This window comes from Manacus candei, unplaced genomic scaffold, assembly GCF_025592945.1.
Source record: "Manacus candei isolate 608988 ecotype Guabito, Panama unplaced genomic scaffold, ASM2559294v1 h1tg000022l, whole genome shotgun sequence".
In the NCBI taxonomy this organism is placed as follows: domain Eukaryota; kingdom Metazoa; phylum Chordata; class Aves; order Passeriformes; family Pipridae; genus Manacus; species Manacus candei.
In genome coordinates this window covers 2,528,344-2,553,156 of record NW_026138070.1, presented here as the reverse complement: position 1 = coordinate 2,553,156, position 24,813 = coordinate 2,528,344, and the positions used below count along the sequence as shown (strand labels likewise).

The following is a 24,813-nucleotide window of genomic DNA, read 5'->3' as shown; positions in this document are numbered from 1 at the left end:
AAACTGGATGGTGATTTGTGTATATGATGCTGGAAGTGCTGATCCTGAGAAGATACACGTTGGTTGCAAAAACAAGGGATTGATGGGTCATCTCCCAGAGACCTGGTGACCTTTCCCTCCTCTTATGTGGGAGAGATGACATAGACAAGGGCAGGGCTGGGATTCTATGGCCAACAACCACGTTTTTCAAGTGCCCAAGGAAAGTAAGTTGTTTTCAAGGTTTTGCCCTGGAGTTTCCCCTAAGCCATGTACAGATCACAGAATCAACTGGTTGGAAAACGCCTCCAAGATCATCAAGTCCAACCTTTGACCCAACACCGCCTTGTCAACTCGAGCATGGCACTAAGTGCCAGTGGTCTCTTCTTAAACACCTCCAGGAATGGTGACTCCACCACCTCCCTGAGCAGCCCATTCCAGTGTCTTAGCTTGTTAGTAAGATATAGTGGTATTCACTTATTAGTGAAGATTTGTATCTGTTCATTAAGGAGATATGAATGTATCTATCTTTCTGTATTCAGAGACTGGTCAAGGCCATGGAAGTAGGTGGCTGGCCTTGTTTGACAGTCCAAATTGAGCGCCTTGATTTTCCTCTGAGCCCTGGCCAGGCTCTGGGTGAAAACCAAGGAGAGAAGAGAGCTAGATATTTTACTGCACTAAGCGATGTAAGCTTGTTTGTTTAACAACATAAAAGCTGGACCTTCTCGCAGCAAAGCTGGAGAATCCTCACCTGTGGCTGAGGATTTCCCAGTTCTGGGGGTGGCTCTCCCTTTCCCTGTGATCAGAGGCTCCCCAGCTGACCTGCGGGTCTGTGTGATGGTAATGTATCAAAGGGGTAATAATTGGTGATGTATCTTTCTTAATCCCTATAGACGCCCCTTGTAATAATGATCATGTTCATAGCTAAGCTTATCCTTTTATAATTCTCTGCTTCTTTTGCAATTCTTTGCTGTTTTGAGCTATGGTAAATTTAGACACTTATTCTTTAAAGTTGGTGTCTGTGTTTCTTGTGCTGACTGACCCTCGTCCCCCGGCAAAACACCCGGGGGTTCTTCACGAGAGAAGAGAGGCGGCGCCAGCGCCGGGAGCGACGGCTCGGGGTGGGGCGGGAGGGGTCGGGAGGGGCCGGAGGGGTTGTGAGGGGCGGGGGCGGCTCAGGAGGGACCGCGGGGCTCCGGGAGGGGCCGTGAGGGCTCGGGAGGAATCGTGAGGGGCCGCGGACAACGTGAGGGGCCGAAAAGGGCCGTGAGGGGCCGCGCGCAACATGAGGGGCCTGGAAGAGCCGTGAGGGGCCGCGCGGCTCCGTGAGGGATCTCGGGGACCGCGGGCGCCGCCGCCACATGGCCGCGCGCACTTCCCCGCTCGCGTCCGCCGGGGGCGGGACCGCCGGCGGCGGCGGCCAATCAGCGCCCCGGGGGCGGGGACTCGCGGGCCGGCCGGTGAGGAGCGCGAGCCTGGCGGCCGCGGGGCACAGCGGCCAATGGGCGCGCGCCCCCACCAGGACGGGCAGGCGCGGCCGCCAATAGGCTTCGGGCGAGGGGGCGGGCGGTGGGGGCAGGGAGAGCCAATGGGCTGGATCTTCGCTTAACGGACAGGGCGGTTAGCGAATCGCGCGGCGCGCGGGCGGGGCGCGCGGGGTGGCTAGCCGGTGCGCGCCGCCATTGTGGCCAGTTCGATCGGTATCGGGAGCGGAGAGCGGAGCTCAGCGAGCCCGGAGCAGGGAGCAGCCCCCCCCCCGCCCCCCCCAACGGCCGGCCTCAGTCACCATCACAACCGCGGGAGGGCGGCGCGCGAAACAGCAGTCACCACCACCGTCCGCACCGAACAAGCCGCCGCCATGAGCAGCGAGGCCGAGACCCAGCCGCCCGCCGCCGCCCCCGTCCCCGCGGCGGCCCCCGCCGCCGCGCCCGCCGACTCCAAGCCAAACGGCGGCACCGGGAACGGGGGGAGCGGCCTGGCCTCGGCGGCGCCTCCCGCCGGCGGGGACAAGAAGGTCATCGGTGAGGGCGGGCGGGGGTCCCCCGGGGGAGAGGGAGGGGGAAGGCGGGTGGGAAGCCCCCCAATTTCCCCCCCCCCCGCTCTCCCCCCCCCCCCCCCCCCACTCCCCGGCTGAGGGGCGGCGCGCGCTCCTCCTCGCTGAGGGGGCGGCGCGCGCCCCCGCTCGAGCGCGCGCGCGGCGGCCGTTGGTCGCCTCCTTCCCCCCCCCCCGCGCCCCGCGCGCGCCGCCGGCCCCGCGTGCCGGGGTGGGGGCGGGGCGGGCGCAAGATGTCCGCCACGCGGGGCCCTTTGTGCGCGCGCCCCGCCACGTGCCCCCCTGACGCGCCGCTCCCCTCCCTTCCCTTCCCGTTCTGACCCCCCCGTCCCCGTCCCCCGTCCCCGTTTTTTCCCCCCCTCCCCGCAGCAACGAAGGTTTTGGGAACAGTGAAATGGTTCAACGTGAGGAACGGTTACGGCTTCATCAACAGGTGAGCGCCCCCGGGGGGCCGCCGCGCGCGGGGCCCTGTCACGGCGGGGAGCGGGTGCGGGTGACAGGAGGGGCGGGAGGGCGGCGGGGGCTTCCTCTGCAGAGGGAGCTGGGGAGAGGTGCCCTTCCTCTGACCCGCTCGGGGCTTACCGGGTTGGCTTTTGAGTCGTTTTACCTGGAGCTTTTACCTTACCTTTTACCTTACCTTTTACCTAGTGCTGCGCTCTGGCAGCGAGTTTTATTTCCACGGCGATGTGTCTTCATGTTACAGTCGTTTCTTATTTGTGGTGGTTTGCGGTTTTTTGGGGGGGTTGTTGGTTTTTTGTTTGTTTGTTTTTTGTTTTGGTTTTTTTTTTTCCTCTTAGGGTTATAAAAGGATGCTGGTAGCTGTCAGTATGCTGATGGTATTTGCTTAAACTCCTGCCTTTTTCCTCTTAAGAATATAAAAGTAGCTGTCAGCACACACAGTATTTGTTTGAACTCTTGCTTGGAGTTCAGACAATGCAAGCAAAAATTTGCTTTGAGCACTTGGTAGTTTGCAAGCGCTGCTCTCATGAGAACTCCCTCTAATAACACGTGGAGCAAAAGGAGCACAGTTCACGTTGTCTGTTGCCTCACTGGAGTGTATGGACAGGTCTCAAGAAACAAGTGCCCAAAAGATTCTTTTTATAATGGTAGTTGATGTGAAAGAGTAATTTGAACGCTTCAGGAGTTGTGTGAATACTTATAATAGGCCTATCAGGGAGAGGAGTCCTGGCAGTGCTCTGTAAACCAGTTCTTAAAAAAAGTGCAATTCTGGGGCCCGTCAGTTGGAGGGGCCTCCCCTGGGGAGTTGCCAGAGCTGTTCCCCTTATTTCCTGGTGCTTCAAGCCCCCAGTCTTGGAATATGGCTGAAGACTGGGGAATCCCCCTTTAGGGCAGCAAGTGTAGTGCTTTTATTGGGCCTTTTATTACACTTGGGTTTAAACACTGCCTTTTTGAACTGTCTGTTACTTTATGAGCTGGTCCAAAGTGTCTGCCAAGCTCCTGAATTGGTTTTGTGTCTGCAGCTTTACAAACTCGCCTCCCAGTCAGCCCAGTTTACATTGTTCATGCCGTGTTCCAGCTCCCAGTGTTGTGCAGTCACCAGTGCCTGGGAGCTGCCGTGTCTTTGGTGCTGGAAACGCCTCCCAAGTCCCAGCCACAAACCCCACCTCGAGGGAAGGCTTTTCCTGTTCCCTCAGTAGTGGAAATGCTCGGTGATGTCAGTCAAGTGAGGAAGCAGCAGCAGCTAGTTAAGACATCCGAGTGGCTTCCCTAGTCATTACTTTGGCAGCTGTTTAATCCCTGAGGTTGCCATTCATAATGAGAAACCCAGCATGATCTGCTGTTATCAAAAGATTAGAGCCGCAGCCTGGGAACCGAACGGGAGGACATTTCCTCGGCTCTGGAATCTGCCGGGCTGCAGGGAAGCCGCCGGGAGCTCCTGCCTGGGCGGGAGCTCCTGCCCCTGCACGGCTCTGCTTTAGCCAGACCTGCCTGCAGATGAGATGAGCTTTGGAGCAGGAGTCAGCTCTGATGGAGGTGCACACGCACCTCAGGTATTTCCTGCGTGCTTTTATGTTAGAAGTGCGTTTCTGCTCTGAAATAGGAGTTTGATTTCTGAGTCTTTGTCAATTGTTTTTCATGGTTGTCAAAATAAGAAACGGGCGTGCAGGCCACTGGCTTTGTCCCTGCCAGAGCTGGAGCTGGTATTTAGTATTGTCTGGCCTGATCTTTGATGCCCTGCTGGACTTAACAGTGGAGTTGTATTAGTCTGTTGGCTTGTCTGATTCCGGTTTTTTTAATTTATTTTTATGGATTAAAGATGTGAATGAGAGAGTGGCTTAGTGCAAAGATCAACTAAATGGCTTGTTAGGCCTTTGGAATGGGGGTTTTTCTTGTGCCCTTCCAAGTTTTGTTTGAGAAAGTGATACCTTCTACTGCTCCACCATCCACACAGCAGCACACTTGCTGCTTCCAGGTGTGCTTGCTGGAAAACAGCATTGGGAATGGTGTGACCAACAGCATGGGGCTGTGAAATGGCCTGGTGTGTTTTTTATCTGTGTGTGCACTGTTGGGCTCTGTGTGACCCAGTCAGTTGTCCATCTAAAACTCAGATGTCCTCTTAAATAGAAATTTGGAAAAGGATTTTAAAATTTGAAAAAGGAATTTAAAACCAAGCATCTGGTCTGGTTGGGCAAAAGTGCAGGGCATCCACAGTTGTGGAGCACAGAGGATGAGCACTTCCTACCACCATTTTTGAGCTGAGGCTGAAGGAAGGGGCTCAGCATTTTTACTAGAAACGTGTCACTGGCCTCTTGTGAAGGTTTTCAGTTTTTGGACATGTGTTGTGAAGAAGAGTCGTTAGGCTCTGGCTTTGCAAGGGCTTCTGGGTGCTGCATTGTGGGGCCTTGAAGATGAATCAGAGTGGCTCTGCTCTGCTGCCTTTTGGCTGCCTTTTCCCAGTAACCTTTGGGGCTTGTAGGTATCAATTCCATGGGAAACAAGGTGACTTACTTTTACTGGTGATGTCTGACAGAATAGCTGTAGCTTGGATGGAGCTTTTGGAAAAAGTCTTAGTTGTGAATTGTCACTTTTTAAAGCCAATGGTGAGGAGCACCTGGCTTTATCTTAAAAAAAACAACAAACATTCTGTTACCCATAGCTGTGAGCTCTCCAGTTCTGAGCACATTTTCCCACAAGCTTACTTACGTCTTAACCAGTCCTTCTAGGAAACAAAAGCCTCTTCCGGGTTGATTCAAACTGTTCATGCAGTAACAAAACTACCACCACAGCGAGGGTGGGTTGGTGTGATGGGAGCTGGGATGTCCATGTGTCAGGAGCAGGAGATGGCTTGTGCAGCTCTAACCAGTGCAGGGGTGTTTCTGCACCTCTTCAGAGCAGAACAGAAACTTCTGACCAGGGCTGGTTGTCTCATGGCAGTCGTGGAAGCTCTACCATGATCATGCTGAAGGATGGATGTTCTTGGGTCCTTGTTGATACAGACTTGAGCTGTTTTCTGTTTCTCAAGAGGGGAGATCCAGAGTTGACTGACCCTGCTGTCTTCACGGGCAGCTGGTGGTGCTACTCCTTGAGGCTGAGGGGATGTAACTGGGACTCCAGTGGCAAAGGCACAGCTGCTTCCAAAGGCTGCAGAAACCAGTCCCCCACAGAGCACTGCCAGGAAGGAGTGACTGGTCCCTTTCAGGTGTTCAAACATCTCCATCTGTGGGATGTGAAGGATAGGGGAGTGTGCAGAAGTGAGGAGGAATGTGCCTTACTGGGCTTGAGTGCGTGCTCTGCACCTTGCCCAGGCTTCCTGCTGATCTCTTTACTGCATGCAGTAAGCTGGTAGGAACTAGTTGGGAGCAGGTTGAGCAAGGCTGATGCTCAAAGTCTGTTGTCATGATAGATTTGCATTTTGGCTCCATGCCAGACAATTGAATTTTTAATTTACTGTGCATTTCATTCATGAATCTGAATTTCCTGTTGTCTTGCAGGAATGACACCAAGGAAGATGTGTTTGTCCATCAGGTAAGAGCTCCTTGAAACTGAAACATGTCCCCTCTCTGAACTTGACTGTGCCTGACCCATGTAAGTAGGATTGAAGTGGTAGAACCTCATGTATTCTCTGTTACTTGAGCACAAACATCTGTTTCTCTATTGCACTGCAAGTAGAGCCTGGGTTTTGTGTGCCCACATGAGGTACATGGGGCTGAGATGATGTGCAGTGATGAGAATTGCCACTGTGTGCGTGGGGATAACTGCTTGGAGTCCAGTCTCCTTGTAGAGTCATACGGTGGTTAAGTAAGCATCTGGAAATAAAGTTAAATGAAAAGCTTGCAGCAGGGAGAGAAATTAATTGGGCTGTAATAAGGATGAAGTGCCAGTGAAGGCTTTTTTTTTTCCCTAGGAAAAACTTTTATAGATTTTATTGCTCTAGGCTTTCAGTGAAAGTCTACAAAGATTTCAATAGGGAGTTGCTCAGTTTAACAGATATATATCCTTAGATATAATGTATGGTAAGGAGAGGTAGCCTTAGCTTAGTCCTTTGTCTGACTGGCAAGGCTGTGGTCAGCAGTGTGCTTTTCACCTTTTCTGTCTTAGGATCTCTTGTCAGGAAACAGCCAACAAGGAATTCTTAGTGGAGCATGGTTTACTTCTGGCATTTAGGAGTCCATGGATCATTCTTTTGTCTCAAGTTAGGGATATGCTGCTGATATTAACACAGGGGAAGGGTAAAGCAACCCCTGGAAAGTGTTTGTGTTTGATTTGTCAGTTCACAGCTTCTTGCTTGTTCTGCATCTAAATTACCAGCTATTAGAGGCCTTGGTTTGTGAGAGGTTATTCTGTAGTGGGCAGTGGAGAAAGGCCAAGCAGGCAAGGATATGTGCCCTGAAGGGAAGCTTTCAGACCTGATTTGCAAGTAGAGTCACCTGTGAGTGACCTTGACTTACTAGTCATGTTTCAGGACTTGTCATGTAACTACTGTCTGTGTTTCTGAAATCACAGTTTGGTAATGATTTGTTTTAATGTAGTAGTTTTTACAATGAACCACTTTTAGGGGTCTAATCTGAAAGAAATCAGCTTGTTTCAGAAGTTCTAGGTGTGCCTGCTATTCCCCATTCCTGTTATGTAGCTTGGTTCTCACAAGAGCTTTTGGACTGGCTGCTGTTATAATAAGGCTTTCCCTAAAATCACTGCTATATAGGTTGAGACTTGTGGGCATGTTTTTCTATGGATTTCGTTCCATTTAGGGGAAAAAAATCTAGTCGAATTGTGTTGCAAGTATTTTTGTTGAAGTTGTTACAGTGGTGTTGCTGTTGAGGTGAAGGATTTGATTAGCAGAACATGGCTGAGCGTGGTGGGTCTCCAGCATTAACTCATCTGTCAGAGATGTCACCTACTACTACAGAGCACTGAAAATTGAGTCTAAACCAGAGGATTGTCTGCTGGCACCTGTGAAGAGCCAATCCTTGGGGTGTCATATACAGCTAGAGTAGATTTAGGATTAGTTGGTAAATCCTGTGGTGGAAGCAATGGCGTTGGAAGCCTCAGAGGAAGAAATCTCCTGGTTTCTGTCCATTGCTGTGTTTATATTGTATGGGACCCAGAGGCTGCTGTGTCCTGTGGTGGTGTGGGAAGTGGTGGAAGGCTGGAAATCCAAGGGGGTGATTGGGAAGGCTGATATATTGCTGTGTGTGCTTCAGGGGAATGTATAAGTACCATGGTGGTGTTGAGTGCTAAACTCTGGTTAGGAATCCTGTGGCCGGTGTGTGGTGTGGGAGTTTTGCTGTTTGTTTTCAAGCTGCTTTCTCAGCCAGCAGACAGTGTGTTGGCAGATGCTTCCAGTCAATGGTAAAATTGTTGCACGTTTCAACTAGGCCAGAATTGTAGTAACAGAGATGCATTTTGTGGCTTCCTGGATCTTCTCAGTGGTTCAGTTGCTTTTTCGGGAGTACAGATCTTTCTCCTAAGATGAGGAATTTAAATATTTAGTAATCTTTAAAAAAAAAATATAAAGTCTTCAGATATACTCCTTTGTATTCTCACGTTGTGCCTGCACTGTTGTGTTGTTAGACTGCCATAAAGAAGAATAACCCCAGGAAGTACCTCCGCAGCGTAGGAGATGGAGAGACCGTGGAGTTTGATGTGGTTGAGGGAGAAAAGGTAAACACATCTCTCGGGTGTCAGAGCACACATGGAAAACTCGGACTGCAGGCTTTGGTGTGGTGCCTGTGGTTTGAGTCGATGCCTGATGACATCCGAGGAGGTGAATGGTTTTTCATTGCTTCACAATGTGGCTGTAAATCCTTGCTCAGTGCTAGACTGTGTTGTGCTGTAGCTGGTGGGCTGCCCACTGTGTCCCTAACGCTGTCCCCACTCTCTAGGGCGCGGAGGCAGCCAATGTTACAGGACCTGGAGGAGTTCCAGTGCAGGGCAGTAAATACGCAGCAGACCGTAACCATTACAGACGATATCCACGTCGTAGGGGCCCTCCACGCAACTACCAGCAGAACTACCAGAACAGTGAGAGTGGGGAAAAGAACGAAGGAGCAGAGAACATCCCAGAAGGTCAAGCCCAGCAGCGCCGTCCCTATCGCAGGCGGCGGTACCCACCTTACTATATGCGTAGGCCCTACGGGCGTCGTCCACAATATTCCAACCCTCCCGTACAGGGAGAGATAGTGGAGGTAATGTTTGCCTAAGGCGTGGTGCTAAATAGTCTTGGTTGCTTTGGAGCAGGGTGATGGGACGTGGCTTTTGACGCTTCTCTTTTGGCACTCCAGATGGTTTTGCTCAGATTTGGCGGTAAGATGAAATGCTGTGTAGCTGAAGGTCTTCAAAGTTATAGCTTTTAAAAACCAGTGTGTTTGAATTTATGTGATTAAGTGAAAGATTCTCCATCGTGTGCACACCTGAGCCCTAGAACTGTTGCCCACCTTGACTGAACCTGACACTTTTTCAGCTCCTTCCTTATGGCATGATGAGCTGTGACGTTAACACACTTGTGCTTGGGGCTGAGGAGGTGTGTGTGGCCTGATGTCTTGCAGGGTGCTGACAACCAGGGTGCAGGAGACGGCAGACCAGTCAGGCAGAACATGTACCGGGGTTACAGACCACGATTCCGCAGGTATGCTGGAGATGAGCTTCTGGTCTTACACTTGTCTTTCAGCACCAGAGCCAGGACATGGGAGTGCTCAGATGCTGCATGGTTAAAGCCTAGCTTGACTTTCAGGGGTCCTCCTCGTCAAAGACAACCTAGAGAGGATGGGAATGAAGAAGATAAAGAGAACCAAGGGGATGAGACCCAAAGTCAGCAACCACCTCAACGTCGGTACCGCCGTAACTTCAACTACCGACGCAGACGCCCAGAGAACCCTAAACCACAAGATGGCAAAGAGACGAAGACAGCCGAACCACCAGCTGAGAACACGTCCGCTCCCGAGGCCGAGCAGGGCGGGGCTGAGTAAACACCGGCTTAACATCTCTACCATCATCCGGGTGCGTAGCTGGGGGCCTGCGGGGGCCGTCTGCTGGCTTTCTTTTGAGGTTATTTTATTTAGTTTGTGCCTTACAAGGTTTGGATTCTTCTTGCCTGTGTGTGTGCTGTAACTGGTCTGTGAGCGTGCCCACAGAACCAAACTGTGAGGCTTTGCTGTGCCAATGCTGGTTAATTGGGAGGACTTAGTTACAGGCTTTAGTTGTCGTTGATGGAGTTACACTTAAAACCTTGGCTGCATTCAGTAACTCAGGCTTACAGCAGTATCTGTCCACCCAGAAATTCAAACAGTGCAGGTGTAGTGACTCCTGTAGCCAGGAGAACCACGTGCTGGGGTTTACTGAGCTCCATCAGTGTCTGAGCTCATTCGCACAGGGGTGTTGGATGGCAGTGAGACCTCAGCATCCATTTCTACAAAGTTGATGCAGAATTAGCAGGAGTGTCTTGGGAGCATCTTTTTATCTAGTCAAACTGCTGGAAAAAAGTGGTCCTTTTGTCAGAGCCTGCAGGAGCTGTGGTTGCAGTGCTGAGGTGCCTGGGAGGGCTGCAGGCAGGGCAGGGCCCACAAGCTGGGTTTGTTGCAGGGGAGCCTGGCTGCAGTTGGTGCTTGTTTGGTGCTGATTTCTGAGGGACAGTTCTGGTGTTCATCTTGATGGTCAGCACCTCCTAGATGAACTCTTAGATCATGGCCTTCAAGGGGACACCACTGTGGCACTTTGGTTGTCATTTCTGTGCTCTGGGCGGTGACTCAGCTGTGTGCCTTGGCAGAGCAGGTGGGAACAGCCTTCCCCATGGCAGGAAGGGAGAGATGCAGGTAGAATCTCTTTGGATTTAAACTGATTGTTCTCTCTGGGGTCCCCTCTGGAGTCTGGTGTTGCTCCTGTGGGGAAGGTGCTTGGTGTGGTTGCTGGAGTTGGGGGTTGACAAGCATCAATAGCTGGCAAGGGTTGTCCTGTGAACATGTGACAGGCAGCTCAGGGCGAGTTTTTAAATTGCAGGTGAGTCTTGGCACTAAGAGCACCTCTGTAACCCTCTGTCACCTGTCTGATCAGCCTTTTTTTTTTTTTTTCTTTTTCAGTTTAGTCATCAAAGAAAAGACTTTAAGAAATGAAGAAGAAAATGAAATTCCAGCAATAAGAAATGAACAAATGAATTGGAACTGAAGACCTTAAGTGCTTGCTTTTTGCTGTTGACCAGATTACTAGAACTATCTGCATTATCTATGCAGCATGGGGTTTTTATTATTTTTACCTAAAGAATTCTCTTTTTGGAAATGATAAACACGTTTTTTAAAAGCCTGTTTTTTCTCAATATACCTTTAAAAAGTTTGTAAATTGTTTCATATCTGGTCAAGTTGAGATTTTTAAGAACCTCATTTTTAATTTGTATGAAATATACGCCTGATTTTTTCAAGTCAAACTGCAAGCATCTGTTAATAAAGGTCTTAAAGAGTTACTGTGTGTGCTTGGGTGTTTAAAACCCACTTCTATGTGAGAGGGTCTTAAGTGTTCATAGAAGGTTTGGTGGAAAAAATGACTGCTTTATTCCTTGGGCATATGGGTTGGTGGGGTAAAACACAAAAATTAAAGTGAAAAAACAATGAAGATGCAGTTGAGTCCCACTGGAGTAGGATGGGCAGGCACAGAGGGAGGGATTGAGTCCCACTGGAATGAGATGGGTAGGCACAGAGGGAGGGATTGAGTCCCACTGGAGTAGGATGGGCAGGCACGGAGGGAGGGATTGAGTCCCACTGGAATGAGATGGGCAGGCACAGAGGGAGGGATTGAGTCCCACTGGAGTAGGATGGGCAGGCACGGAGGGGGGGATTGAGTCCCACTGGAGTAGGATGGGCAGGCACGGAGGGAGGGGAGTGCCTGGTGTGAGCACAGCGTGTTTCCAGGAGCTGTTTGCTGGGGCAGCTCAGCTGTGTCCCTGCTGGAATACAGCAGTCACAGAACTGAGGTGGTATGAGGGTGCTTAGAAAAGAAAAAAAGGAAAGAAATACCCCCAAAATGATAGAATCTCAGATGGGTTTGGGTGGGAGGGACCTTAAAGCCCATCCAGTTCCACCCCCTGCCATGGGCAGGGACACCTTCCACCATCCCAGGTTGCTCCAAGCCCTGTCCAACCTGGCCTTGGACACTTCCAAGGATGGGGCAGCCACAGCTTCTCTGGGCAACCTGGGCCTGGTTCTAGATTCCAAATAATTCCAAACCTGTCACTGGGCTGCTCTTGGTTTTTTGGGGCACAGATCTGCTATCACAGCAGCTGCTGCAGTGGTTGCTGGTGTCTTGCTGCAGGTGTGCAGGGGGGGAACTGGGGGTGAAACCAGGGGGCCTGGGTTGGCTGTAGCAGTAGCAATGTCCCCCAAATGTCCCCCAGGGGAGCAGGAGCACAGAGGTGGCTGTCCAATGGCAGCCTTTGGGATGTTTCTACACACTAATTCTCTTAATTGTTTTCCTATGAGCTCAGTGACCCAACAGCCCTGTGCTCCAGGCTTTGCTCTTTCCAAGCACCTTCTAACGCTCCCAGCTGTGCCAGCTGTGAGCATCCTGCCCTCTAGACACTGCTGTTTGACAGCAAACTGTCATTCCTGCTTCTTATTCCTGTCACTCAGCTTTAGCTTTTGGATTTCCTCCTCTCCCAGGTCCTTGGGGTGTTGCTGACACCGACAGACTCACCCTGGATGAGCTGTTGGCAGGAGCTGCAATAAACAACAGCTTTGCTGCCTTTCAGCTTCACGTGAGGGGGCAGATGGCTCAGGAGACCTTTGCAGCTCCTCTGGGTTGGGGTGCAGGGTGCTTTGCAGCCAGGCTGGGCTGGGCTGGGCTGCAGGAGTGCAGCTGCAAGTCTCTTCACACTTGTCTGTTTTGGGGGCTGAGTGTGCCCCTGCAGCACCATCTGCTCAGGCCTTGACCTGCCACCTCTCAGGATGACAGAGCCTGTGCCAGGGAGCTTCTGCCCAGCTTCCCTGTGCTGTGAAGGTTTTTGTGTGCTGAGCTTTAGGGTGAGAAGGAAGGAAATGAGCATAAAACCAGCATTCAGTGACTAGGGGTGGTGAGGATTGAGTTGTCATTGGGTTTGGATTTTGGTTTGTTTTTATAATGGTTTGCAAGCGAAGAAGGATAATAATTCACTTGGAAAATGAATTCCCATTTTGTGTGGACTTTAAAACCCCACCCTGCAGGTAGAGCACCTCCCTCAGGCTTCAGACTGTCTCACCTCCTTGTCCCCGATGAGTATGGCTGTTCCCCAGTGATCCCCCATGAAAAGATTGATAACTAAGTGCTCCAGGCTCCTGGGTTTACCCAGTTTTGGAGTGCAAACATCGTGCTGCCCCAGGCCAGAGTGCAGGGGCAGTTTCCAGCGGGGCTGATGTGGGAGGGACCGGGGCCACCAGCCACGTGGAGTCAGTGTTACTCTGTGCAGAAAGGCTTCCCACTGAATTCCTCCAAAGCCTGGGCTGAGAAACATCAGAGGAGCTCCTCTGCCCTCAGTGTCCCAACACCCTTCCCAGGGGACTTGGGGGCATCCTTTCTTAAAGCAACACTTTTCTGGGATTTATTTTCCTGAAACCTGGCTGGAAGTGGGGAAAAAAACCCTTCCCTGGGTGAGTGCTGCAGCACCCTTGCTTTTAGCAGCCCCTGATGCTGCAGCTGGCTGCAGTCAGAGGCTGGAAGCAGCTGCAGGAAGGTCCCAGTACAGGTGTTGGTACTTTAATGGGGTCATACTGGTGAGGAGAACATCCCCCAGCGGGTGCAGGAGGTGCTGCTGGCCGTCACACGCGGGAGTCCACGGCGTACATCTTGCTGGTGGCTGTTCGGCCCCAGGGCTGGGGACGCATCTGGGGTTGCCAGTGGCTGCTGGGGGCTGCCAAGGAAGAGTTGGGGTTGTGTCATGGCTGGCAGTCACAGGAGGACTTGAGGCTGCCACAGCCTGGAGACGTGGCAGGAGAAGTGAACCGGGACAGCCAGCGGGGTCAACTTCCCCCCCGTGGGACCAGGGGTAAGGACTGGAGACATCATCTGGGGAGGCATCACCTGCCCAACGTCCCTGATGGTGGAGCTGATGGCTCAGGCTCTGGCTGGTCACAGGGATTCAGCTCCAGCATGGCCACTGCTTTGGGTAAACATCAGCATGCTTTCACTAGGACCTGGAGGTGCCACGGATGTGGATGGACCCCTGCACCCCCTCCATGACCTTATGAGGCCCTCACTCAGCCCCATCCTACCTGGTGTACCCTCCCCAGCCAAGGGACACAGGCCGGGCACAAAGGAGTTCCCCCTTGGTTGGACTGGACCCTGTGAGAACCTGCCCCCCCTGAGCTGGTCCTTCACATCCCTGCAGGGCAAAAAGCTACTTGAGATGGGATGGGGTGGGATAGGGCAGACGGACCTGTGCAGGCATAGAGGCAGCAGGTCAGCAGGACAGATGCCACAAAGCAGCCAGTGGAGCCAGCCATCCCCAGCCAGCAGGACCACCCGAAGTCGTAGTGGACTCCCAGGAATATGTTGTGTGACACCAGCGTGGCCCTCTCCACGTACACGTCCACCGCGTACCACACGGAGCCCACGAGCCCCAGGATGCCTGGGAGGAATGGCACCGGTTAGAAAGAACCACACGACCCTCCCCAAGCTCCCCAAGGCCCTGCTGAGGGGGTGCCACTCTCCTGGCACCCCTCCCAGCTCCCTGTGGGACACGAGACCTGTCTGCCCCCGAGCACTCCCAGCCACGCACTCCCAATGCCGAGTATGACTCCGGCCCCGTAGCACATCCGCAGTTTGACACAAGGCTCTTCCTTGAGGAACTTGATGCAATCGAGCCCAAGGAGCAGTGTAGCCAAAGCCAGGCCAGCCAGGAGGTCTGCTGTGATCATCAGGGTCCGTGTCACCACGATCTTCACTGGGCAGGGAAGGAAAAAGCAGCCAGAAAGGGGAATGAAGGACGGTCAGAGGAACAGGTCTCTCCACCCCAGGTTGCTGCCTGTGTCCCTACAAGAGTCACCCAGCTCACAGTGGCACCATCACACTGGGACCCATTGCTGCCATGGGCCAGGGGAAGGTGCTCAGCAGGCTCATCAGAAACTTAATGAGGGCTTAATTAGACCAGCTCAAGAAACCAAATAACTTAAGGTGCACCCATCAGCACCCAGGATGTGGTCATCTGCTCAAGACCTTCTTGGGCAGAAGACACTGCTGTCCAGACTGTTTCTTCCCCCCAGGCTGTGTAGCTGGTGTTTTGAACAGCAAATGTCAACGTACTGATGAAAACCAAGAACTGGCACGGGTCACATCATCAGCTGTGATGGGACTGCTCCCTGAAAAGCTCCTTCCTCCCCAGAGCAGAGTGGCAGCCCCCCTTAGTCCATACTGACTTCTTGTTTCCTTCTCTCCTGCCTGAATCTGTGTTGTCCCATGTCATGCCCTGACAGAAGGGTTCTCTGTGCAGGGCTTGATGTGCCCCGTGCAGGCCAGGAGAATTGTCCCTACCCCCATATGACTGTCCCTGAGCTGCTGGCACAAGTCCTTGGCCATTGGGAACGGTCCTTGCCCTGCCTGCAGCACAGTGGGTTGCAAATCCCAGTGTGCAATAGGAGCAAGAGCTGGGCTCCACGTGCCAAAACACCTCTGTTGTCAGGTGACACAGCTTCACAGTCTCCTGCTGGTGACCCCATGGCAGGTCTGGCTAAACCCTAAGTTGCTGCCCAGGCCAGGCTTGGGGCAGGAGACCAAGAGTGGCCCTGGGTTGGCATTGCTGAGTGATGAAGGGCAGCCCAGTGCAACAAGGATCCCTTTCCCTCTTCCCTTTCAAGAAAACTGAGCTGTGAACTTAACAATGCCCCCAGTCCAGGCCAGCTTACCTGGGTGGTCAGCCAGGATGGAGTCATACTGGTCACAGGTCCTAACCCCATCCTGCATGTTGGTGACACACTCCCTCCAAAGGCCTCGGCATTTGTGACTTACCTGGAAGCAGGAGAAAGACACCAAAAAGCACCAAAAAGCCCTCCCAGCTCCCCAGGGATCTCCCAGCCCAGCAGGGCAGATTTCAGGCTCCTGCCACCACACCTGGACACATCCCAGTGACTCCCTACCCATACCTGCTCTCTGCCTCCTCCTCCTCCTCCTCCTTCTCCAGCATCTCTCTATCTCTCTAATCCTCTAACCCTTCAACTCAAGCAGAAAGGGGTGGGTTTGTCCCACCATGTCCCTCTCCAAGCCTGTGGAGACATGGTGCAACCTCATGGAGAGCTCCCAGCTGCTCACCTGGAGGGTGATGGTTGCTCTGCTCACCTCTGAAGGTGGCTGCTCTTCTCACCTTGAGGGTGATGGTTGCCCTGCTCACCTCTGAAGGTGGTTTCTCTGCTCACCTCCAAGCTGTCATCAGCATTGACCATCCAGCAGTCCGTGCACGTGGCCAGGAGTAGGAAGAGTGTTGAGAGAAGAGTGAGCCCGAACGCTGTCATCTGCAGGGCTGAGCTCATGAGGACACCTGCAAGGGCACAGAGACATCCACCACCTCTGCTCTGGCTGCTTCCAGCTACCTGATCCACCGAGGACAAAGTGCCACTGACTTTGTCAGATGTCCTCTGGATCCCTAAGAACCATCTGGGCCCTGTCTCAGGGTGCTCAGTGCTGTCAAAATGCTCCAATACCCTCAGCCAAGGTTGGGCTGCCAAGTTTATATGTAGAGAGAGCCTTCAGGGGCACAGTAATTTTACAGAGGAGATATTCCCACATCAGTTCCCTCTCTTCCATCAGTAGTTGCCCTTTGGGAATCAAGAGCTGCTGGAAACCACTGTTAAATAACTGCTGCTGCCAAAACCTGTGACCTGAGCTTGGGTCTTCTGGTATCCAGAGGTTCTCTGGATGCCTCCAGCCCTGCAGCCATGTGACTTGGTGGGGACATCATCTGCCTTTTCTTGCATTTGGTTTTTTTCCTCCCAGAAAAGCCATGAGGTGTTGAAACATCCAGGTTGGAGCACAAGTGACTGTCCCATGGAGGTGTCCTAATCCCAAGCACAAGCCCAAAGAAGTATCTCCCATTCTGAGATGGACAAGGGCTGCTGGGGCATGACATGGGTGCCCTGAGGAGCTGCCAAGGCTTTCCAAAGAGCAGAAGGGATGGAACCATTCGATTTCCATCCTAGCCAGAGATGAAGAGACTCTGCAGAGAAGGGAGCTGTGCCCAAGGTGTGCACATCATGTCAGCAAAGGCTGGGTGGGAATCCCACCTTGCCATGTTTTGCAACCCAAAATGCCAAATATTTTAGTGCCTGAAGTTGCAACCACTGCAACAGCCTTTCATGGGGGTTTACATGGATGTGTTAATTAACGAGACCAGGTGAGTCTCTGAGCTCCACGGGTTAATTATCACGAGGTGATAACCTTGTCATTACCAGGTTTGGTACCTCCAGCCAGAGGCTGCCCACCCTGGCACAGCCCTGGCTCCCTGTGGGGCAGAACTGGAGAGGAAGGTCATGGTCCCCATGCCCAGAGTGCCACATCTACCCCCACATCCCCTCTTGGGATGTCACTGGGAGCAGAGACATCACTCCCCCATCATCTCTGAGCACTTCCACCAGCTTCACTCTGAGTGTACCTTAGCACAGGCAGCCTCCTAGACCCCTGTTTACAATATTTTTTTTTAATTTCCCAGGCTCCATTCTGAGCAAGCTCTCCATAACCTTATTTGTTTCCACTAGACCCTGGTTGTCCTGCAGCCTTTGAAAAAAAATCTGTTCAGCTACCTGAGTTATATGAGCAAGAGAAGAAAAAAAAGGAAAAGAAAGAAATTCTTAATGCTGGGAGAAAACAGCCCTAAACCCAGCTGACAATAAAAGGGGAGCATTACCTTCACCACAGGCCCATCGTAGCTGCAGTGGGATGATGACAGAATCTCTTTGTTGCCGATGATTTGGGATGGGGATGTGGGTCTGGAAGGCTTTTAAGTGCCAGTGGGATTTGATCTCGACCCATCTGATGGAGTCAGGGGTAGGCAGTGCTGGCCAGAGCCTGTGCTGGGCTATTTAAGGTCTGTCCAAGGCACGTCAGTTGGGCTTTGTGCTCTGAGACACGATGGGCATCCCTGCAGTCAGAGCACTCACAGGCTGGGAATGGAGTGTCCACAAAAATGTCACGTGGGGAAACCTCTGGGAACCCGCTGGGAACTCTCCCCAGGTGGGAGACTCTGTGTCCTGGGCAAAAATCCCCTGTTTTTTAATTAGACCTTTTAGTTACTGCCGAGGGGTGAGTGGCCCAAGGCACCGGAGTGGCCTAAAACCCAGGACTGGTGCAAGAGAGTCAGAGGGATGGAAGGGGCCAAGGAAAGAATCTGGAATGCCAGGATGATAATTAACTCTTTTGGTTGATAATTAAGACCCTTCTTTTTTTCCCCCATTAAGTAGAAAACAAGTGACAACCACTGCAGTGGGGATGGCTCAGGGACCACGTCTGGGCAGCCCCCGAGGGGGTGCCTGTGACCCTGGGGAGCAGCACCCCAGCTGCCTGGCCCTTGGAATTAAAAACTTCATGTTTATTCCCTGATTCTCTACTATTTGGGGGGAAAAAGATCCCTTTTGCTCTCGCTTTCTTGCGCAGGATCCCTGTTGCAGCATCCTCAGAGCATCCCTGGGCTCTCCCAGACCCGTGGGAAACAGCCAGAGTTACATTTTGGAGGTTATGGCTGAGATGCACTCGGGTTTTTAGAGTGGATGTTTTTGTTGGGTTGGTAGGTTTTTCTGGTTGGTTGGTTTTGGGCTTTTTTGGTTTTTTTTTTTTTGGATTTTTTTTTGGTTTTTTTTCCTCTCTAGATAATCCTCTACAGCACTTTGCTGTGGGGATTTTGGCAATGCACCAGTCTTGAGCTTTAGCCCTGCAGAGACCCCCCCAGGTGCCTGATGTGTACAATTGCTTGGGCTTTATTTTGAGTTATCCTGTTTTCCCAGGATTTTGGCACGTGGCAGGTCCAATGCTTTGGCATGTTAGCAGTGAATTAGTGCTGAAAACATCCAGAAAGGTTTGCAAACCTTCATTTTCCAACCTTTACAGCTCAGGAATTTATGGTCCTTGGACATCCAGGACACGTGAAATTTCGGTGTGACCCCAAGTGATACAAAACTGCAGCTCCTATAAAATAAGTTTATTTGTATTTTCTGCTCATCTAAACAGTCACTTTATGGTACTTCAAACTAATCTGCCTTGTCAATCCCCAACTGAAACCTTTTGGAGGGTTAAAAGATGCAGGTGGAGGGGCAGAGCCACCAGTAGTTGAGTAATTAAGCTCCTTTCCCTGGTTAATGAAGGTGAAAACCAGATCTCGGATCCCACAAGGTTTGTCAAACCCCTGTGTTACAAAAGTGGTGCTGACAAGACCCAAATCTTGATGCTTTAGCACACACTGTGTTAAAAGCCTACTGTGGCTGGAGAGGAAGAAAGGAAATTAAGGCATTTTCTTTGATGGGAGCATCTCAGAGATTTGGAGAGAATGCTGTTGGGGCAGGACAATGAATACAAATTAATAAAACCACGACCAAATTCAAACAGCCACGTCCCAGGGGTGTAAGAAAAGCCCCTGTGTGTACCTTTGAGGGGGGTAATTTTCCCTTTTCCCTCATTTCTACCTGTTTTAAAATTACTATTATTTCCCAGGGGTTTAGCTGAAGGCAAGAGGTGTGACCAGAAACCTTCAATATTGCTCATTAAACTGGTTTTATTGACCAAAAGTTGTGTGTTGGAAGGGGGGAAACTGTTTTAACCTGTAAACAGGGGCAGATCCTCCTCCTTGTTGTTCTTCCAGCCCCAGTGTCTTATCCCTCAGGTGACCCTTGGAGATGTCACAGGAACCCTCAGGGACGGTAAATCCTGGTTTTTGAGGTGGGAATGGGATGTATTTGTGGAGCAGGTGTGGCAGGCAGGACAAGGATGCTGAGGTGAGACAGCAGCCCTGCAAAATCCGGGATGGAAAGTGTTATCCCTGAGGAAAAACATGCACAGCAGGACAGGGCAGGGGGTTGTGCCCCCACACAGGGGAGCAAAAATCGGCTTAAATTAGCAAAGTGCCCAATTAGGCACAAGTCAGCTCTGAATTCGTGGAAAATGGGAGAAAATAGGCAAAGTTCAGCTCTGAGGGTCCATAAGAGGAAAATGGTTGTGGGCATTTCAGCCTTGGGAAGAGTCCTGTAGAGGGACGATTCCAAGGGGTTTAACCTTAAATTAAGCCATTTTTTAAGGCCATGTCCCCTCCTTCAAAGGGAAATATGTGGCAGAAGAGTCGAGGTATTCAGCCAGGAGGGCAAGAACTGTTTAGGGTGGGGGAGAGGCTCCTGCCTGGGCCACGCTGCAGAAGTGGCTCTGACCCAGCACTGGAGTCACTGGGGGTGACTGGTCCAGATGGGGAGTCAGGGGGGATAAAAGAGACAATTCCAAAAAGATACCCGTGATTGAAAACATTTTAATACAATTTTTAGTACAAACAGGAAAAAGAAAAAAAAAAAAAGGCATTTAAAAATCCCCCACCCATCCCTCATCCTGTAGAAAAATTAATGGAATTTTATATTAAAAGAATAAAAACATTCTTTACACAACACTGCGATATAAAAAGGCCTTTTTAGTCGATTTTTTTTGGTGGGTTTTAAAGCACAAGGTTCCTTCTCAAACCTGATGGGTGAAGCCAACCTACAAGCACTGCTTTCTCCCTGAGGGGTGCAGGACACAGTTTTAATTTTTGCAGTTTAAAAGAGAAAGGGGCAGGTAGTGCAGGGGGAAGGGAAAGAAAAATAGCATTGCTTCTCCTCCAGCACAGCCTGGGATCCAGAGCAGGTCAACAGAGGGAAAGGAAATAAAATAGAAGGAAAGAAAACATAATGGAGAAAAAATAGGGTGAAATAAAATACGGCAAAATAAAACAGAGGAAGGGAAAATAAAATAGAGTCAAATAAAAGAATATAGTGTAAAATAAAATAAAATAGAGCAAAATAAAAGAAGATTGAGGAAAATAAAACAAAATAGAGCAAAAGAAAATTTTTTAAAAATCAGCTCTTTCATCTAATTGGGGTTAAAAAATAAAATAATAAAAAATAGATAACCAAGGTGTTTGGATTATTTCCAGTGTCTTTCCCTGTGGGTTGGCTGGTGCCACAAATGCAGTAGGGCTGGAGGGATGGGGTGTGGGGGGTTTGGGGGGATTTACAGACAAATTGGAGCTTTGGCAGTTGCAGAGCAATTAGCAGCAGTGGTGTGGAGGTCAGAGGAGGCAATTAGCAGGTTGGGTTTGGAGCCTTCACCGCCTGCTCCAGGGGGTCCTGTTCGGGAAGGGGGATTTGGACCCAGCAGGGAGGCACCAAAATTTGGGGCTCTGTCCATCTGCCACTTGAAATAGTTGAGTTGGGCACCAAAAATAAAAACAAACCCTCCTTTGTGCTCAGAGCCCCCTTATTTTTGCTGCTTTAATTTGCCCAAACCCGTTTATTCTTCTGTTGAACAAGGCACAGCCTGGTCCTAGGAAGGAACGAGCCCAGGGCAGTTTTTTTTTGGCTGGCAGAGCTCAGCTGGAGCAACTGACCTCCAGGCAGGAATTAGTAATAATTAATAACAATTTTTAAAACCCGTGGGTTTAGGTAGCAATGAGGTGGAGGAATGCTGTGCACTGGAAGCATCCCTCTGCCAAGAGCAGGGCATGGGAATGCTCGAGCCCTGAGTGGGGCTGGGGCTGGTAGGTCTGAAAACCTCATCTCAGGAGAACCAAGCACTGGCTTCGCTCCCCACTCGCTCCCGAAAACAGGCTGTGGGAGAGGGGTGGTCATGGCACAAAGTGCTTCTGTGCAGCACATCCCCATGGGATCAACTTTGTGCCCCTGTGGCACTGGCATCAGCCTCCCCCCATTGCCCCTGCAGCGTCCCTGTGACGGGTGGACACGGCCCAGCAACCCCAGGGGGCTGGGGGTGCCACCCTGCCCACCTGAGGGGACCGTGGCACTGATGGATACGGGAGCTGTGACCCTCAAAACCCCCTATTTTAGGGGCTGGCACCGCAAATGGCGCTGAAACCTGGAAGATGAGGAGGAGAAAGGTCTCGTGGAGCATTCAGGGGACCAGGTGGGGTGGGAGCACCGGGGTCTTGCCGGTTTTTGGGAGGGGAGGGAGGCACCAGGCGGTGGGAGGGCAGGGTGAGGGCTCAGACGTACTCCCGGGACGTGGAGGGCTGCGACTGCCGGTGGTACTGCTGCGCTCGGCGCTCCTTGGCAGGGCAGGAGCAGCACAGCAGGGACCCCCCCAGCATGGAGAGCCCGGCGGCCCCCCAGCCGACGAAGAGAGCAGAGCCAAACTCGTACCTGTGGAGAAAGGGGTGGGGGAGCATCAGGGAGGGGGCAGAGAGGCAGAGGTGCAATAGGAAGCTCGAAGCCCTGATGGAGGCGACGGCAATGCCGAGGCAGAGTTTGGTTCTTCCCTCTCCGTCCCCATCTTTCATGTTGGCCGGATCCAGCTCCTACATTTCCCTGTCCTTTAACCCTCCCTCGGGCTGAAACTCCCCCTGTGCACCATTAGCCTGTCCCAGCTGGTAACAACAAAAGCTTTAGCCTCGGGGACACCTTCTGCAGGGTGGCAGTGAGGGGTGGCAGAGGTCCCTCCCGTGTGGCACATCAGCCTTGCCAACACCACCAAGGGAAGGTCCAGTGGGAAGTGCAGGGACAAGATGGGATTCAGATGCAGAGCACCCCCCGAGCCAGGCTCTCACCTGGCGTTGATGGGCACGGCGCTCTCTCTGAAGAACTCGTAGGTCACCTGTGTTGCGTACAGGGACACGGCAGCCAGCGAGCACAGACCTGGGCACGGAACCATGGAATCACAGAGTGGTTTGGGTTGGAAGGGTCCCTTAAAGGTCACCTAGTCCAGCCCCCACCAGACATCAAATGCTGACCATCAGTGACACGGAGCCTTCACTGAACGCTCCAACAAACGGCGTTCAGAGGCGTTTGAGGATCCCTGCACCGGTGAGGTGCGAAGGCTGGAGCTGCCTTACCAGAGAGGATGAAGAGGACACCTCCAGCGACAGCTATGCGGCTTTTGGTGACAGGATCCTCCTCCCCAACTTTAGTGCATTTCATGCCCACCACGCTCACGATGATGCCGAAGAAGCCCAGGAGGAGAGAAATGACCATGAGAGCCCGGGAGGTCTGGATGTGAACTGCAAGGGAGGGGAGAAAAGCTGCTCCCAGCAGGTGGCTTTGCCCACAGCCTGGCACTGGAAGCAAGGTCACCTCGTCCCACGCTGGGGATGGATGTGTCCTTAACCCTGTCCTCACTGTGTGACTCCCATGTCACCTCTTTCCCCACCTGGTGGGTACAGAGATCTCAGCTCAGCTCAGGGCACCACCCCCAACACCACCCCTGACCTTTCCCCCTGCCACACTCATCCTCCTCATGATTGTCTGGGCTGGGAAACACCTTGCCCTGAGCAGCACCACAGTCCCCAAATACCACAGGGGTGATCCACAGCCTGGGGGTGTGGGGTGGGGGGGGGGGTTGTGATGCCCCCATGGGGCACTGTTGGTCCCCAAATGTGACACCCACCCTGGAGCTCAAACCCACCAGGGTCAGGGGGCATCTCAGCCCCACAAAGGGGCTCGAAACCACAGGGCCAAGAGAGGCTCAGCTGTGGTGTGGGGAGCTCAGATTCACGGATGGAGGGGGGAAACCTGGGCCCACGTGGAGGCTCAGTGGATGGGTGAAGTGGGCTCAGAGGCATATTAGAGGGGCTCACACCTAGGGTGAGGTGAGGAGGGCAAGAAGGGTTTGGATCTCCAGAAGACTCTGGAGGGGCCAGGGGGAGCTCAGACCCATGGAGGGGGAAGGGGGCACCCATACATTGAGAGGATACAAACCCACATAGGTGGGTTCAAACACTGAGAGGGGCTTGGAGCCATATGGGGGCTGTCAAAACCACAGCAAGACTCAGACCTGCAGGGTGGGGTGTGGGGGGGGCACCAGACAACGAGGGGGCACAGACCCATTGCAGGCGTGGGGTTTCAAACCCATATGGATGGTTTCAAACACACAGAGGGGGCTTAGAGCCACAGAGGGGCTGTCAAAACCACTGCAGGGCTCAGACCTGCAAGGGTGGGGTGGCACCCAGAGGACACAGACCTGTTGCAGGTGTGGGGTTTCAAACCCATATAGATGGTTTCAAATGCACAGAGGGGGCTTAGAGGCACAGAGGGGCTGTCAAAGCCACAGAGGGGCTGTCAAAACCACAGCAGGGCTCAGACCTGCAGGGTGGGGTGGCACCCAGGCACCCGGAGGACACAGACCTGTTGCAGGCGTGGGGTTTCAAACCTGTACAGGTGGGTTCAAACACAGAGAGAGGCTGAGAGCCGTATGGGGGCTGACAAACCCACATCAAGGGCTCGACCTGCAGGAGCAGGGGGCAAGGGCGGCTCAAGATCCCAGGGGAGCTCAGAGAGAGAGCCAGCTCGGTTTGTGCACCTCAAGGCGCTGAGGATCCCAGGGGAGCTCGGGGTGGGGGGTGAGGGGGGAAAGGGAGGGGGGGCTGTAGCCAGGAAAGGGAGCGCGGTACCCACCGTCGAGGGAGAGCAGCGAGTCGTGCAGGCGGCACTGGACCTGCCCGGTGCTCTGGGCGGCGCAGCTCATCCACAGCCCCTCGTGGAGCCCCACGGCCGTGATGATGGCGTCCCCGGCGTACGAGCTCTGCCGCCACTGCGGCAGCACCGCGGCCGCCAGCGCCGACACCCACCCGGCCAGCGCCGCCAGGTACCCGCACAGCTCCCGCGCCCCGCCGCCCATCGCCCCGCGCTCCCCGCACCGCCCGCGGGATGCAGCGCGGCGTGGGAGGAGGGAAAAGGCACGGGAGGGAGGGACGGTGTTGGGGGGGGGAGGATTTGGAGTGAGGGGAGAGGTTTGGCGCCGGGGGGAAGGGTCTTGCGGGGTGGGGGGGGAGATTTGGGTCCTGGGAGGGATTTTGAGTCTCGAGTGGGAGATTTGGGGCGTGGGGGGGAATTGGGTATTTGGGGAGGGCAGGGGGGTGGAATTAGGGGCATGGAGAGGGAACGTTGGGTCCCAGGGAGCGTTGGGTCTGCTCAGGGAAGAGGTTTGGGGTCTGGGGGGAGAGACTGGAGTTTCGAGGGGGAGATTTGGGGGTGATGTGGGGCTTGGAGGGGGGCAGAGTTAGGGACCTGGAGAGGGAGCGTTGGATCCCCAGGGAAGAGCATTGGATTCTGCAGGGGGAGAGATCTGAGTCTCAAGTGGGAGATTTGGGGCCAAAGGGGGGGTGATGTGGGGACTGGGGGGGAATTGGTACTGGAGGCAGGGAGGGG

General features: G+C 52.9%; 3 protein-coding genes across 4 annotated transcripts; 1 reads left to right on the top strand and 2 right to left on the bottom strand.

Annotated features, from left to right (window-relative positions):
* The first annotated feature begins 1,635 nt into the window (after window positions 1–1,635).
* On the top strand, window positions 1,636–9,487 carry YBX1 (Y-box binding protein 1). 2 transcript variants are annotated; one of them, XM_051786348.1, is made up of 7 exons: window positions 1,636–1,997; window positions 2,399–2,462; window positions 5,983–6,016; window positions 8,063–8,152; window positions 8,374–8,676; window positions 9,037–9,116; window positions 9,210–9,487. In XM_051786348.1, exons 1-7 carry the CDS (start codon window positions 1,835–1,837, stop codon window positions 9,454–9,456), a joined length of 981 nt encoding a protein of 326 aa, XP_051642308.1. In that variant the 5' UTR covers window positions 1,636–1,834; the 3' UTR covers window positions 9,457–9,487. The 2 variants fall into 2 exon arrangements, with proteins under 2 accessions (XP_051642308.1, XP_051642309.1); XM_051786349.1 differs by having other exon boundaries at window positions 1,640–1,997; window positions 9,222–9,487.
* Window positions 9,488–13,263: 3,776 nt separating this feature from the next.
* LOC127470531 (claudin-16-like) lies at window positions 13,264–15,966 on the bottom strand. The gene is made up of 5 exons (XM_051786144.1): window positions 15,853–15,966; window positions 15,346–15,448; window positions 14,223–14,387; window positions 13,881–14,072; window positions 13,264–13,355 (listed from the first exon to the last, which is right to left on the bottom strand). Exons 1-5 carry the CDS (start codon window positions 15,964–15,966, stop codon window positions 13,264–13,266), a joined length of 666 nt encoding a protein of 221 aa, XP_051642104.1.
* Window positions 15,967–19,998: 4,032 nt separating this feature from the next.
* Window positions 19,999–24,317, bottom strand: CLDN19 (claudin 19). The gene is made up of 4 exons (XM_051786351.1): window positions 24,061–24,317; window positions 22,503–22,667; window positions 22,218–22,305; window positions 19,999–21,813 (listed from the first exon to the last, which is right to left on the bottom strand). Exons 1-4 carry the CDS (start codon window positions 24,281–24,283, stop codon window positions 21,657–21,659), a joined length of 633 nt encoding a protein of 210 aa, XP_051642311.1. The 5' UTR covers window positions 24,284–24,317; the 3' UTR covers window positions 19,999–21,656.
* Between the last annotated feature and the right edge of the window lie 496 nt (window positions 24,318–24,813).

Bases quoted from the DNA above. Each gene is read 5' to 3' on its own strand.
- YBX1 (XM_051786348.1), top strand. From the start codon at position 1,835: ATGAGCAGCGAGGCCGAGACCCAGCCGCCCGCCGCCGCCCCCGTCCCC. The intron at 1,998-2,398 runs GTGAGGGCGGGC...CCCTCCCCGCAG, and splicing joins CGGGGACAAGAAGGTCATCG to CAACGAAGGTTTTGGGAACA. The intron at 2,463-5,982 runs GTGAGCGCCCCC...GTTGTCTTGCAG, and splicing joins GGTTACGGCTTCATCAACAG to GAATGACACCAAGGAAGATG.
- LOC127470531 (XM_051786144.1), bottom strand. From the start codon at position 15,966: ATGAGCTCAGCCCTGCAGATGACAGCGTTCGGGCTCACTCTTCTCTCA. The intron at 14,388-15,345 runs GTAAGCTGGCCT...TTCCCTGCCCAG, and splicing joins CATCCTGGCTGACCACCCAG to TGAAGATCGTGGTGACACGG. The intron at 13,356-13,880 runs GTCCGTCTGCCC...CTTCCTTGGCAG, and splicing joins CTGCCTCTATGCCTGCACAG to CCCCCAGCAGCCACTGGCAA.
- CLDN19 (XM_051786351.1), bottom strand. From the start codon at position 24,283: ATGGGCGGCGGGGCGCGGGAGCTGTGCGGGTACCTGGCGGCGCTGGCC. The intron at 22,668-24,060 runs GTGGGTACCGCG...CCTCCCTTGCAG, and splicing joins CTCGCTGCTCTCCCTCGACG to TTCACATCCAGACCTCCCGG. The intron at 22,306-22,502 runs GTAAGGCAGCTC...TTCCGTGCCCAG, and splicing joins TGTCCTCTTCATCCTCTCTG to GTCTGTGCTCGCTGGCTGCC.